At 25.2% G+C, this 15,334-nt stretch overlaps 1 protein-coding gene across 1 annotated transcript in view; it reads left to right on the top strand.

Moving 5' to 3' along the window:
• LOC107437982 (uncharacterized) overlaps positions 1 to 15,334 on the top strand; it is a 31,482-nt gene that overhangs the window by 2,309 nt on the left and 13,839 nt on the right. The window contains exons 4-14 of the mRNA XM_043040397.2: positions 2,272 to 2,341; positions 3,872 to 3,954; positions 4,047 to 4,092; positions 4,200 to 4,290; positions 4,572 to 4,651; positions 4,984 to 5,103; positions 5,899 to 6,018; positions 7,099 to 7,156; positions 8,690 to 8,732; positions 11,813 to 11,840; positions 13,999 to 14,105. Of these exons, the coding sequence (XP_042896331.2) occupies positions 2,272 to 2,341; positions 3,872 to 3,954; positions 4,047 to 4,092; positions 4,200 to 4,290; positions 4,572 to 4,651; positions 4,984 to 5,103; positions 5,899 to 6,018; positions 7,099 to 7,156; positions 8,690 to 8,732; positions 11,813 to 11,840; positions 13,999 to 14,105 (846 nt within the window). The remainder of the gene's footprint in view (positions 1 to 2,271; positions 2,342 to 3,871; positions 3,955 to 4,046; positions 4,093 to 4,199; positions 4,291 to 4,571; positions 4,652 to 4,983; positions 5,104 to 5,898; positions 6,019 to 7,098; positions 7,157 to 8,689; positions 8,733 to 11,812; positions 11,841 to 13,998; positions 14,106 to 15,334) is intronic.

Below are 15,334 nucleotides of genomic sequence, written 5' to 3' on the forward strand. Positions count from 1 at the left end.
CAACGCTTTTTATTTAGTTTGTCGTTGCTGTCAATACATAGATTTATATGGGAAAGGAAAAATAGCCATCACACCTCCTTATTGCACTTATCTTTGAAAGTTTGCAGTTACTTTTACTATCATTAAATCATATTTATTAATCATTTTAATTATTAAATCATAACTACTGACACTTAAAAACATACATTTATTATTTTATTAGTATATGCATGCATTTTAAATAAATTACTAAGATAATTAGCTCATTAACTCAATATATATGTTAATTTATTAATAAAAATTAGTAATTAATATGATTGCTTTGCTACTTTTAGTAAAATTAAAAATAAAAAAAATTCTTTTACTAATTGATAATGTTTTTTAATAGAACGTGTAAGGCCCATAGAAAAAAATTATTGCCTTTTTAGAATAATAATGCCCCTTTTTTAAACTTTTGCACCCTGCCCTTTTTTCTGCCTAGAATGAGCTCTGCTGGATAACTTTTAATCTAATGATCGGATTTTCACATTCTAGGACTCAATCTTGAAGGTTTGAGAGGGTGACTTCAAATATGTTAATTAATTAGCAAAGACAAGATTTTAAGTTACAAAATCAGACACAAAAACATACTTTCTCTGAAAAAACATGCTTTTTTTTCGATGGATTCGGATTTCTGACCCCCAAAATATAGGGGTTGCCGCAATCTGGAAAATATGGTCCCCTTAGCCTGGTCAAGAGAGCAGTCCAAAGTTTTAACCCTTTTGGGTTAATTTTATTTTTTGCGTATTTTGGCATGTCTTGAGAACTTTTTAAGTGAATGGAAAACTTTTTGCATACTATTTAAAATTCATTCATCCAATTTAAAATTCATTCATTCATTTCATGCAAAAGAAAACTTTTAGTAAATATTTATAATTTTATTTAATAATAGTCAAAAATTTAAATTGTAAGGTACACAATTTTTTGTAAAATTTGAAAGCATGCATATTTACATGGCAGAATACAAAATTTGTGCGAAATCGGTTTAATAGTTCTAGAGAAATTGAATTTTGAAAATACGGCTTCTTTAAAATTTGATTTCTCAGTTTTTGGTTCATATTTAATATTTTGACTATTAAAATTACATCCTATAAAATGATATGAAAAAGTATATTCTTTACAGTTCCAGATTTTTTGGACCATTATTAAAAAATAATTATAACAATAATAAATATTTCCTACAAGTTATATTTTTCATAGAATTATCTTTGGATAAACGAATTTTATAGTTGTGTGCAAATGTTTTTCAATTCACTTAAAAAGTTCTCAAGATATGGAGACATATACAAAAATAAAATTGATATTAAGGGTTCCAAAGTTTGGAATGCTCTTCTGATCCAACTATGGGGACCATATTTTCCAGATTGTGTATTTTGGGGTCAAAATCCGAATCCGTTGAAAAAAGGTATATTTATTCAAAGAAAGTACTTTTTTGTGCCTGATTTTGTAACTTAAAATATGGTCTGCCCTGATAAATTAGCACATTTGAGGTTAACCCTTGAATCATTAAGACTGTGTCCTAGAAGGCAAAAATCTGAGTATTAGATCAAACATTACTCAGGGTGGTCCGTTTTTTATTTTGCACGTTGTACATCAGCAGAATAAATAACATTATAATAACATACACTTTGTTTTACCGGTTAGTACTCTTTAAAATATCTATGTTATGGTTACTTTTTAACTATATTGTACTATTAACCATATACAAAGAAGTCCCTTGAGTTAAAGGGAATAGAGAGGCTATTCTCTAGTTTTGCCACACTTTAAACACAGTTTTACTAGCATTCAGAATTTTTATTTTCATTGTAAAATTGGATGATTTTAATTTGAATATCGTTATGTATAACGTCAAAAAATAAGCCAAATTAATAAACCAGAAAAATACTATTGTAATACTACTATTATTGCCCTTTTTAGAAGTATCTATTGTTTATTTAACTGCAACTTAATTGTCTAAAATACTGTGTTGTCAAATTCCTAACCTTCAATAACGTACGTCTGCTCGGTGAATATTAATCAAAATAATTAACATAAAAGTGTTCGAGAAATATTCTTAAAGTAAGGTTATAAGTTTAATAACCTTATCATATTTTAGGTTGTTATATCTTACATAATAATTTCAATCAGATTTATAAATTGAAGTCTTCAATTTTTTTTTAATTTTTTGTGAGTGTTTCTGTTTGGAAATTTTTTTGTGAATTTGTTAAAATTTTGAATTTGTGGAATTTAGTATTTATTGGAATCGTTTTTCAGCAATAAAACATTGCCAGGAAAAAATGCTCAACTATTAATGCCTGATGTTGATGCAGACACACATGCTGCAGTAAGTATATATTTACATTACATCCTGAGGGTGTGCAGTTGGCAATTACTATGAAAAAATTTAATGGTCATATTAAAATTCAATCTTAATAGTTTGTACTTATAGTTCAAAATATTTGAATTATTTTTAATCAAAATTGTACTAAATAATAAATATTTATTAAAAATTAAATTTTTTTAAAAAATCATATCACTTTTACTTTGATTGAATTTTACTTCTTTGTGCGAAAGTTTTGATTCACACACTTTATGGAAATCAGTATAAAAGTTAAACATAATATTTAGAAAGCAAATTTTCAACCATCTCTCCTGGCTAAATTAGACTCAAATATTTTAGATGGTGACTGTATCTTCCTCATGTTTTAAGGGTCGAAAATGGGAATGACATGTAAATACAATAGAGTCTCAATTCGAGTTTCCCATAAATCCGAGCTTGTGAGAAAAAATTTAGTCTTGTTCCCAAATAATAACCAACCCATACACAACACCTAGAACATTTACTACGACTGAATGTGAAAAAAAATAATTCTGTGTTAAACACTAAAACGTGTAAATAGTATGTTTAAGCAAAAAAACATTAGACAATTATTTTAAAGTACAATTAACCTGATGCAGTAATATACTGAATATTGTAACTTAATGTGATGTATTAAATGTAACCTGATCCTCAAATGTAAGTAAAAAATTTTTTAATACAATATATTTTTCAATTAAATACGCACATTTTAAAATTTCTTTGTTTTCATTTATTTAAACATTTTTTAAGTTTGTTTTCGAGATTTTGAAAGTTTGAAGTAGTCTCGATCCTGTTCAACTCAAATTATTGTGACTCTGCTGTATATAAACAAACAAACAAAACAAAAAAGTATGTGTAACCAGGATATTATATTAGCTTTTAGGGATGGATTATGAATTTTTTTATGATTATGAATTTCTAGAGATTAGGAATTTTATTTTAAGTTTAAAGAAATAATTTGATTTGTTTGGAAAATATATTTTCAGTTAGTATATGGGGTATTTATTTTTAAAAAAAGCAGTTCATTTCAGAAATTTTATTCAAAACAAAAACTCACTCAGACTTTTATATTTTAATAAATATTTTGAAAAAAAAAGTTCGATTTTCTTTGAATGTCATTTTCATTATTAAAATCTTATTTAATATGAAATTTTTTTGTAAATTAAATATAATCATATTTTTTAATTCACAAGCTCATATATTAACTGTATACCTTTTGCACACTTTTCGTGAAAAATATTATTATTTTTGTTGTTTTTACAACAAAAATAGATTTATTTAAAAATATTTCAAAAAAAAAATTTTTTTGAAATACAACTCATTACTTATATTGAATTTATTTATAATGATGATATTCAAATAATTTTCTGAGTTTCTCTGTTCCTTATACTTTGAACTGTATAAGCTTTGGCACAAGAGTTTGCTGGAGTAACTACAAAAAAGAACTATTAGAAATGTTGCTTTTTTAGAACTTTTTTATGTCTGTCATTTGGTTTCACAATTATTATTTTCCAGATTGTATACTTTTTTTTGTTTGACTCAGAGGCTAGAGGATTTGTGCGTCCAACTTGTGTTGCTTACTTTACATCTGATAAACAGTAAGTTTTCAATCCATTTCATTATCCTTTTGTAATTTTTTCTTATATAGACATTATAGTAATACTACAACGATCAATATTTATTCTAACAGTAAACTGGCATTGTTAGCTGATTCTATTTTACAACGATTAACAGAGGTAAGTATTTTAAACTTGTGATATTTATTAATTACTCTTGTTTTTGAATCTGCATGCATGTTATCTATAAAATTTTATAAATTTAGATCTATTTTGTTACATTATAGATTGCTTCAGTATTACAACACTTTAATATTCAATGTACTGCTGAGGATTTGAAATCGTTTAAAGAAAAGGCCTTGTCAAATGAAGAAAAATGTATGATGTCTAATATTATATTACATAGTTGATGTTTTAAAGTTTGTCTAAATTGTGAAATAGTGCAAATTATTTCATTGCTTTTGCATATTTCATTTGCTTAGTATATTTCAAATTTTTAAAAATTGTATAATGTTTAAAATAGTTTTAAATTTTTGTTTGACTAATCTTAAAATAATCTATTATTTATAGTTTTTGTTCAAATATGTGCATAATATTTCTGTTTTTTGAGTAATTTGAAATGTTTTAAATTTCCAGTTAATAATGTATTTCTTTCACAGTAACAAAATCTAATGAAATAGTGAATGAACTCTTGCTGAAGGATATTGAAGAAATTTTGGATATTGTTGACAAATATGATGTAAGCACCAAAATATCTTTATAATTTTTTTAAATAAAATATTAAGAATCAGTTCTACTTAATTATTCAATTAATATTTGTGAAACAAAATAGGAGAAACTCTTTAGTTGTTTATTGAAAATATGATTCTATAAGACTACCCATATTTGTATATTTTTAGTTCTTTATTAATTTTTAATTGCAAGATTGTGTGATCTTTACTTTATATTTTTAAGTTGCTTGTTTGTTTAGTAAATTTATAATAACATTAAAAAAAAAAAATTATTTTCTTTCATGCAAAAAATATTATTTGTAATTGTTTGAAAATGTTTAGTCTATTCATTAAATTCTAGGGAAATGATTCTTATGAAAAGCAACTTTCTTCCTTATTAGATGCTCTTGAGAAGTGTACTGCTTCTGAAAAAATTCAAAATTGGGTTTCAAGTTCATTTCATAAATCAGTCCCTGGTTCCGTAAGTCTTGTTTTTTAAATTTTTTGTTTGTTTCAGTTTTATTTTTAATTAATTTTTTAATAATTATAAATTTTTAACTGCTTTTAAAAAAATACAAAGTTTCAGATTTCCAAAATCCATAAATTCAAATTAAAAATTTATAAATTGTCACTTTATTTAATTTTTAATTTAAATGATAAAATACTTCAAAGATATGTGTTATCACATCTCAAGTTCACTACCTCTTGAAAAGTTATTTAACCTCAAATGTTGCTGCTTTAGTTCACTACTACTTAAAAATATATTTCTAGGAACCTCAAATGTTAATGGGTATGTTTGTGATATCAAAGTAAATTTTTAGTAATAACTTTTAACTTACTCACTTTTTTTAATGTTGAAACAAAATTCTTAACTCCTGTTTTCAATTTAATTAGCTTTGTTACAAAATAATTTGTCACCTATGTATGTTATATTTTAAAAAATAATTGAAACTTAGCATTTTACTCGCTTTAAACAGCACCTAAAAAGCGTGAAATATTCATAATTACCAGCATACAAAATGTCTTCTCTTTGAACTTCACCTCTTGATATATGTGCTCTGTTTTGGTTGTTTGTTAAACTGTTTAGAATTTCCAGATATTTAAACAAATTTCTATGAAATTTCTCCGCTATATATAGTAATATTATTAAGAAATATAACCAGGAGAAACCAGTTTGATATACAAGAAAGCAATCAGCTTAAATGATAATATGTCTTAAGAGTAAAAATTAATTACCATTATTAATCCATTACAATATACTTTTTTTTGTGTGTAGGATGCTTTTAAAAGAAAGCTTTTATTTCGGGCAAATTCAAAGAGTAGCATGAAAGACTTATATCATATTTGTGACAAAGGTGTTGTGCTTGGTTTATATCATCTCTACATTTCTTACCAGGTATTATAATTTTTTTTTATTAAATATTAACAGATCTAAAAAGTTTTGTTTAGTTTTGGTACGATAAAAACTATTTCTGCATAAATGTTATTTAAATGAAATACTGCCTTGACTAATTTTTTTTATGCTTATAAGTTATGCATTAGCAGGGCTAGGTTGTTGATGATAAATGCATTTTTAACATATTTGGTTGTTTGTTTTTTTAATTTATAGGGCGTAATATATTTCTGGTAATTTTTTTTTTTTTTTACTTTTTTAACTTTTTTTTTCTTTTTTAAATAATTTTTTATGAATTTAATGTGATACTTTTCATTTTAGGTGAATTTACCTTCTCAATTAATTTTTTTCTTTATAAAGTATTATAAATTTTACTCTGAATTTTGTTATAAATGTTGTCCAATAAGAAGTGTTGAGGTTGTATAGAATGTTTCAAGATCTAAAGAATTTAATTTTGAGCAATAGTAATCTTTCAATTTGAGGAATAATAAAGAACATTTGGCATTCTTGAAGATTGTAACTAAAAATTATAAATTTCAATTTATCTTTACCGTATTTAACCTATTTATTTAAATTTCATTTTATTCATTAAATACATAATTTACTTTTATTATAATCTTATTTTTATGAAATTTATGAATGTTATAAAATTTTTTTAATTCTTTTTTATAAAAACACGTTTTTAAAAAATTTTAAGAACATATTTTATATGCAGGTAATTTTTATGGATTTTAGAGCCTTATTTTACAATTTTAAAGAGCATTTTTTAAAAATTGTTAGGTCATCAGTATTCTGGCTTTGCATATAAACATTCCTTATTTGAAACAGATTCTTGCATCAAAACCAGTACTACTCAGCATTTTGAAAAAAAAATTCATACTTTAAAGATATGTTTTATGTCGGTAGTAAATTCTAGACAATTACAAAACAAAATTTTTTCATGCATTTAGATTTGTAATAAAAACTATGTAATTTTACTGAGCATTATAATGAAGATAATGTATTCTAATAATGAATATAATGTTTTAAATTCTCTCATCCCAGAAGTACACTCATGAGAAATATTCCTTCTATTATTTTTAGTATCTGAAGAGAAAATGTGAAAATATAGTTTTGTCTGAGAGCTCCGAAACAGCAAAAGGTGGGTAAAATTGTTTTTATTATTTTAATTTTATTGCATTATAGTAATTCTCTTACGTGCTTTCATTACGCTTAACTAATAAAAATAAAATTCACTATGCTCAATTAGAATGAGTTTGTATAAATTTATCTCTTTTGAGATGAAAACTTTTTAAAATACAAAATTGTGGCTGCTGGAACCAAAATGAGGATTATTTTCTGTGTGGTTTTATGTTTAAATGACGCCCGGTTGCTGAGCGCTAGCGCTACGCACTGTCGTGCCGTAGGTCCCTGGTTCGATCTTCGGGACGGGCAAGGTTGACTCAGCCTTTCATCCCTTTAGTGGGTCGATAAATGAGTCCCAAGCATGCTCGGGAACTAAACACTGGGGGTTCTGCATTCGGCTGACCACCTGACCGGAACATCTACTCCTGCACCTCAGAGCCCAAGGTCAAGGAAACTGAGATGGGCACAGTAGGCCTTGGCCCCCTATGGGCTGTCGCGCCACTGAGTTTAGTTTAGTTTAGTTTATGTTTAAATAAATAAAATGACTTGTATGTCTTTCACTTTGATATTAGTATTACTATAGTTTATTTCATCAACATAACTTAATAAAGGAAACTTCAGACAGAAGTAAAGTAAAGCAATCCCGCTGTTTTTTATGTCACCGGTTATCTGTCTTACTGTACAAAAAAAAGGACAGTAAAACAATCAAGTCTATTAGAAAGGCTTCATCAAAATGATGTGCTATAGTTAATACAGAAAAACAAGTGACAATAAAACAATTATCTACTAAAAATTCTCAATTTTTAAAATGTAAAGTATTGAAAAAACTTCGGAATGCACTTACCTGAGTATATTTTTTAAAAAAGTCAACATTACAAAACGTGGTTTAGTATAAAGTAGCCCGGTTTCATTTCTTCAAATTTTGCTTTGCCGAAAAATACTCTTCCAAATAATACTTTACCAAATATTTGACCAAGTATTCAGTCAACCGAGTACTCGGCAAGAGGTGAATATAGAATAGTGGCTGAATATTCGTTACATCCCTATTAATTACAGAATGAATAAGGAAACTTTAGGTACATAATTTTCCACAAGTCAACATAGAGTAAGTATTTTTTTTTTTTTTGTCAAAAGAGGGCATTTAAGAAGAAGAAATTTATTTGCACTTAAACTCAAAATTTTTTTTTTCATAAATTGCAAAATGGCTTCACTATATGTGCATTTTTAACATATATGAGCTTTTTATTATTAAATGTTTATAGTTTACAAGAAAAGCAGTTTTTAAATTTTCATTTTAGGCTTGATAAATCCAACATAATTTTGTATTAATTTTGCCGACTTTCAATTTAAAAGAAAGAAATTTTCTGTATGGAACAACTTTATATAAAGGATGAAATGTAGAGTAGTAATATAGTTATAGGCATTTTATCCCTTGATATAACTTGTACCTTGTTTGCTGAGTGTACTTTTGAATGATTTTTTTTTTAGTGTGTTTTGTATCAAAGTAATGTTTTATATATCTCTATAAGATATTAATTTTCTTTTCTAGAAAATTGCTTGCAATTTGGAGCTTGTATAAAGAATTCAACGAGGTTGCATTTCTGAGTATACCTTTTACTTTTTAAATGTTTAAAATATTTTGTAAACTGTGTGGTTTTTTAAAAAGATGAGGTAATTGATATTTTTTAGTTTGCAAGGTATTTTAATTTGTAAAATAAGATTTTCCACCAAATCCCATTTTTTATTTTTCCTCCTTGTATGTATTGCAAATTCCTATCATCAGCTCCAATAAGTATCTTATAATTCTTTGTTAAAGTAGATTTTTCTTTTTATTAGGGATGTAACGAATAGTGATTTGGCTGAATATTCCATATTCGGCCAAAAAGAATCAGCTGAATATCTTAATTGTTGTGTCATGATAAAAACGTCTGTAAAAACATAGGTTTTCTTGAAAAAGAAAAAGCTAGATTGAAACCAAAACAAAAATCGTTCTTGATTTTTAAATGAAAGATTTAATGGTAAAAATCTTAATGTAACTTTTTCACATTGTTGTATTTTTAGAAAAAAGTGACCAATTAGAAATGCTCTTTAAAAAATGCTGTTATAATAAAAACACTGATAGGAAGAAAAGTTAATAAAAAAAAAAAGAGAAAAATTGTTCCTAGTCCTAAAATATAGCTTTAATGTTTAGAATTGCAGTTTTCTATGTTACTAGTTATTTGTCTTAATGAACAATAAAAAAAGCGACAGTAAAAGAATAAAAAATTTTAGAAATGCTCTGCTAACATGCTTCGCTTCAGTTAAAACAGAAAAACAAGCAAAAATGAAACAAACAAAGAAAATGTTCTCGGTTTTTAAAACGTAAAGTGTTGGAGAAAACGAAGAAATTTACTTGCCTGAATATAGGAAATGAAAAGGGAAAAAAATCAGCATTACAAAATTTATGATTCAATATAAAGTAATCTAGTTTCAATCTTTCAAATTCCTCTTTTCCATGTGACTTTCAAAATGTTAAGTTAACAAGTTTTAGAGCATAACAAATGTGTGTAAGAACTATTTCTAATAATGTATAGTGAAAATATACTATTTTAGACTATTCTTCATTAAATCTATTAAAATTTCCACGCAAAAAAAAACTTTGTTGAAAAATAATTTTTCAATAATACTTTGCAGAATCTTTGGTAAAAAGGCCGAATGGTGGCAGAATATTCAATACATCCCTACTCTTAATACTATTTTCTATTTTTTTCGTATGTGTTGGGATTTTTTTTTTTTAGTAACTTCAAGCTTCACTAATACATATCTTCAAAATCTATCATTTTGTTAAGTGTACCTAATCGGATTGCAATGTAATGCAATAATATTTAATTAATTACCTCATTTTTTCTGAAAAGCGCAAATACATTTACAGTAAGACTCTTGTAGTTTAACTACTTACTTCTTTTCTTCCTAAACAAAAAGAATTAATTATCTTTGATAATTTAGTAATAAATATATAAAGGTTAATTTAAATAGATGATCAACTTCTAAAAAACTTCAATCTCTGTACATAAGATGCAGTCAACTTTGTAGTTCAAATTTCAGAATTACAAATGTAAAAAGACTAAATCTTTTTTTTCTTAAATTTCTTATTTAGAACGAAAAGAAAACTTTATTTAATCTCTTATTATTCTTTTATCTCAGACAATGAAGATTTTATTATTTTCTAAATTGATTTTATGTTTGCAGATTGCATTATTAATCACTTTTCACCGTTACTATGAACTTATATGAAATACATTACTTTTTTACCTAATGCATCATTCTTCATTTCAATTATCCTAGTTTTTTTTTTTTTTTTTTTTTTTGAAAAAAAAAGAAGGTTTATACAGTCTATTGTCAGGAAAAACACAGTGATTTCAGCTTCCGTATTTAAGGTTTTGATGCTTTGTGAGGAAGATAAGTAAAATCAACGATTTTTGTACAAAAGGACAATCTGACACAGAGGAAATTTAAAGTTAAGTAGTCAAAGAGAAACAAGAAATTTTATCAATACTAAGATATCAAAGAAATGTCTGGGAATTTAAGTGATATATCCCAATAGTCGTGAGAAATTAATTTGAGTTTGTAACACTCTAAAGTCTTTTTNTTTTATTTGTTTTTTTTTTTTTTTTTTGAAAAATTGATTTTATTAAAGTTTTTTTTTAAAATTTGTTTATTTTAAGCTTTAATGGCAAAAATAAATGTTTCACAATGATTTTATGTATACGAATAAAACATAACTGAAAATTTGTAATGAGATTTGTGCCACCAGTTAGAAAAATCTAACTTCGATAAAATCAAGCTAAAAAATCATGAAAATTCATTAAAATTAGTTGGAAATTCAATAAAATTATTCTGAAAAATTCACGAAAGAAGAAGGAATTTTTTTTCTGAAAGTTTGTGGCCTCCCTAAAAAGGCCTACTTAAAAAAAAATCAACTTGATTTTTATTAACACAAATTTTTGTTGCATCATCTCAAACTTAAGATATCTTTGACTTGATTATTCGAAGTTTTTATCTAAATGTCCCCGCATATTTATCCAAGTGTCCCCGCAACAGATCTTGGAGATTGAGGGTGAACAATTACTTGATCATGGTGGTAGCAATATTGTCAGCATTATTGACCATATTACACGTAGATCTGAAGTTAAATACCTGTTTATAGTTATATTGCATATATTGATTTAAATATTTAGTTACTGTATTTTTCACTTCCTTTTCCCTTTTTATAATAACCCATTATAAAAAATTTTAATAATGGCATTTGATGCTTGCTATAACAAGTTGATATGACTTGTTATGGAAGCATTTGATCCTTATTATAACAACCTGCTATATCATTATTTGACACTTGTTATAATACTTCAAAATTACTTAATGTAAATGCATAAAAAGAATGTAAAACTCATGCTGTATTTTAAAATTTAGCAGCAATAATTACTTGATGCATTGTAACAAAATACTGTAAAATGTAAATGCTTTTGTAATAGAATATGCACCCAAGCACAATTTTAAAATTTTGTGACATAAATATAATTTTATTAATAAATTTTTAAAAAAATTCTAATTTTTGATTCTTTATTTCTCATTAATTTCCCAGTGAGTCAAAGAATCTGTTTGTTTTCTGACTTATTCATATTTGTTCTTGTAGGGGCAGTGATGTATTTAAAAATGAATGTGTAAGTAAACAATGTTTTCCCTTTATTTGGTATTAAATTATATTGTGATTATATTGTATCAAGTTTATTGCTTTATAAAGCATTACAACAATATGATTTTTGAGGATACTCCAACATGAACTAAAAATTTAAAAAAATTTTAAAAATTTTATAAACTGTGGTTGCTATTTTAAGTTATACAATAAACTTAATTTCTTTCATTTTTGATAAATGTGTTTACTTATTTATATTCTTTTCACATAAGCATTTGTTGTTGACCTACCCTGTTAATAAAAATAAGACATAAGATGAAGAAAAAATAGTAAAAATTGAAAAAATATGACAATCAAGGCTGACGTCATCAGGGGGTACCAGCCTTGAATTGTCACAAAAATGCAAAACTCTTTCTATAGAGAAAGCTAAGATAAAAGTCAAAAATGCTTTCTCTGTACCCCAAAAGTTTTGCTCCGGTCCAGAAAAAGAATACAAAAATACAAGAATAAATATTGAAATATGTAATACAATGGAGTTTAAATTACAGAAGCATAAAACAGTAGAATAAAAAAACAAGACAAATATAGAAGGGAGGTAAAGAAGAAAACTTACTAGTCAAATACAAAATAAAATAAAATACACTTTAAATACAAAAGCTAATACATTCATTAGTATAAAACAAGACAATTACAGAAGGAAAGTAAGAAAAGAAACTTACTTTAAATAACAAGAATCCAAATTACTGAAAAATTCACAAACGACTGCAAAACATAAATACAATAGACTGAAAAATGAAAACAACTCCCCCAAAAGTGCGGGGCTTAAATAAGGACAGCAGTAAAGAAAGTAGTGACGTCATAAAACGAAAAAAAAAGGATCCATTTGGATGTTATTTTTATTAATTTATTATTATTAATTGTTTGCATTAATATTTTGAATTCTTTTCTTAATTAATAAAATAAGATCATTCATCAATACTGGATTTAACTGCATTGTTAAAAACAACTACAGAAAAAACCTTGTTGTTAAAATATAAAAACTGCTTTTATATTGAATTACTATTATCAATTTAGAGTTTGTTCATTATCATATTCACTTAATAGTTTGAGTACATTGCAGGTTTTTTTCGCTTAAATAATCTTTTATTTCATTTACTTTTATTATTGTATTTTTATATATTTATTGTATTTTCTAAATGGTTTATGCTGAGGAATAGACTATCGAAACAATTTTAAGTAATATAGATAATATTGTGCCATTTAACATTATTCCAATAAAACAATGCTTCAAAAATTTGTATTGTTTAATAACTCAATAATAAATTAGTCATTTGGCTTGCTAATTTCTCCTATTTATTGCTAATTATTCTTTCTCTCATTAAATGTTATTTTGCAAAATTTCAATTTAGATTTTAATTTAAAGTTCTAAATTAAATTTCAATTTTGATACATTTTAAATCATTTATGTTTCAAAGTTAAAATGTCATTTAATCGGAACTTTAAAATATGTTGTACTTGATTGTATAACTTTTACATCCTTTTTACAATGTACAAGCTTGTTTTGACAAAGCTTAATTAAAACTTGTTTCAATAACTTGGTTATATTTAAAAGTAATTATAAAAAATTTTGATTTAATTTGATCAAAAAAATTGTATTATTCTTTATTATCTGTATTGGTTTAAAAAATATCTGAGAAACTCCTGTTCTGTTTTAAATAATTTCAAACTAAAGGTTGGCATAATGAGAACCTACAATTTTCTTGCAATGCTCATGCTTGTGTGGACGTCTGGATTCAAAATTATTTTAACAAATTGGATAAATAAAAATTATTTCTAAGGTGAATTTTTGCATAGCTTCATCTGAAAAAACCATGTTATTAAGCTTTGTTTTATGCATTGGAAAAAATGGTCAAAATTTTCCTGTTCCCCCTTTAAGTTAAATAAAAAGTATAAATTTATTGATAACTAAGAAAATTCTTCTGATTTTGAAAATGCATTTAATACTAATTTTATTGGATGTAAAGATTGCAATGTTCATTTTTTTTTCTATTAAAGTGATTGAATAGCTTTGGATGAAAAATTAAGATTTAATTTATATTTTACTTATTTTTTTAAAAGAGTTATTAATAAAAAAAAGATTTTTCATTTGTTATAAAATATAATTTTCTTTACTTTTTCTTGTATAGGTTTTAGAATCCTGCAATGTGCCTGCTACTTTTTCTTTTGAGGATGAAGCTTATTTGTCCTGTTTGAATTCGTCTTTTGAAAATGTGATTGTTAGATTTTTGAATTGGTAGGATTTGAAAAGAAGAATTATAGAAATTGAAAATGCTATTTTGAATTCTTTATGTTTAGAGACTTTTTTTATTTACACTAATTTCTTTTGACGGATGCATTGAATGATAAAACTTTTTAAAATATACCTTCTTTTTTTTACATAATTTAGTGATAACAAATATTCATTAGAAACTTGTTAATAAATTTTACCATAACTTACAAAAATAATATCTGAAAAACTATATATATTAAAATAGATAGATGGATAGCATATAAAAACAGAAATAAAATGGGAAGGTAATTTTTAAAAAAAAATTTTGATGATGAAGAAAAAATAGAATTTTTAAAAATGAATTAAAAATGGAAAATTTAACAACAGAAATATATAATCTTGTCATTAGCTCACACGATTTTATTCGCAAAAATAGTGCTTTTTTAGATTGTATTAATTTAACCAAAGCAAAATGTATTAATATAATAGTGCAAAAAGTTCTAAAAAACAAAAAAACTAAACATTCATATAAAAAAATTTTTGCAAATGAAAATATTTGGAAATTCAAAAAAAAATACAAAATAAAACACAAGTTAAAATCGAGTGAGAAGGGAGAAAATTGGCCGAAATCTTAAATTAGTTATATTTCTTTGAAATTTTCTCTTTTCTTTCATTTTTTATTGTCTTATATATTATATATATGTTTTAACAAAAGCAGCAATGTAATTGATAAAGTTTACAGTATTTTCTGGTCCGATAATTTTTAAACTTTTTAGTCAGCCTATATTTCTTTAGGTTGATTAGAAAATGTGTGATAAATTACTTAATCAGACCAAATTTGATTAAGCTTATTCTAATAAACCTTTAATAAGGATGTTCTATTTATGATAAGCTTACTCTATTCTAGATTTCTTGCAAACTGCACGATTTAAATCAATAATTGATCGATGAATAATACATTTTCTATTTAGTCTAAATATGTATGGGCTAACTGAAATAATTCGAAAAAGTCTTATTATCTTAGTCTTATTAGAAAATATTGCCTTTTAAAATAAGCCTGGCACTTAGCAAATCGACTGCGGCTGTATGAAAATAGCTGGATTATTATATAAACCTATTATAGCTCAGGGGATAGTGCATCTGCCTTCCAATGAGATGACCCAGAGGTTCAAATCTTAAGCTTATATTTTTTTACAAATAATTATCATAAAAGTTTTTCCCTTCAGAAAAAGACACCAATAATTTGACTTCAA

This window comes from Parasteatoda tepidariorum, chromosome 9 (genome assembly GCF_043381705.1).
Source record: "Parasteatoda tepidariorum isolate YZ-2023 chromosome 9, CAS_Ptep_4.0, whole genome shotgun sequence".
NCBI classification, from domain to species: domain Eukaryota; kingdom Metazoa; phylum Arthropoda; class Arachnida; order Araneae; family Theridiidae; genus Parasteatoda; species Parasteatoda tepidariorum.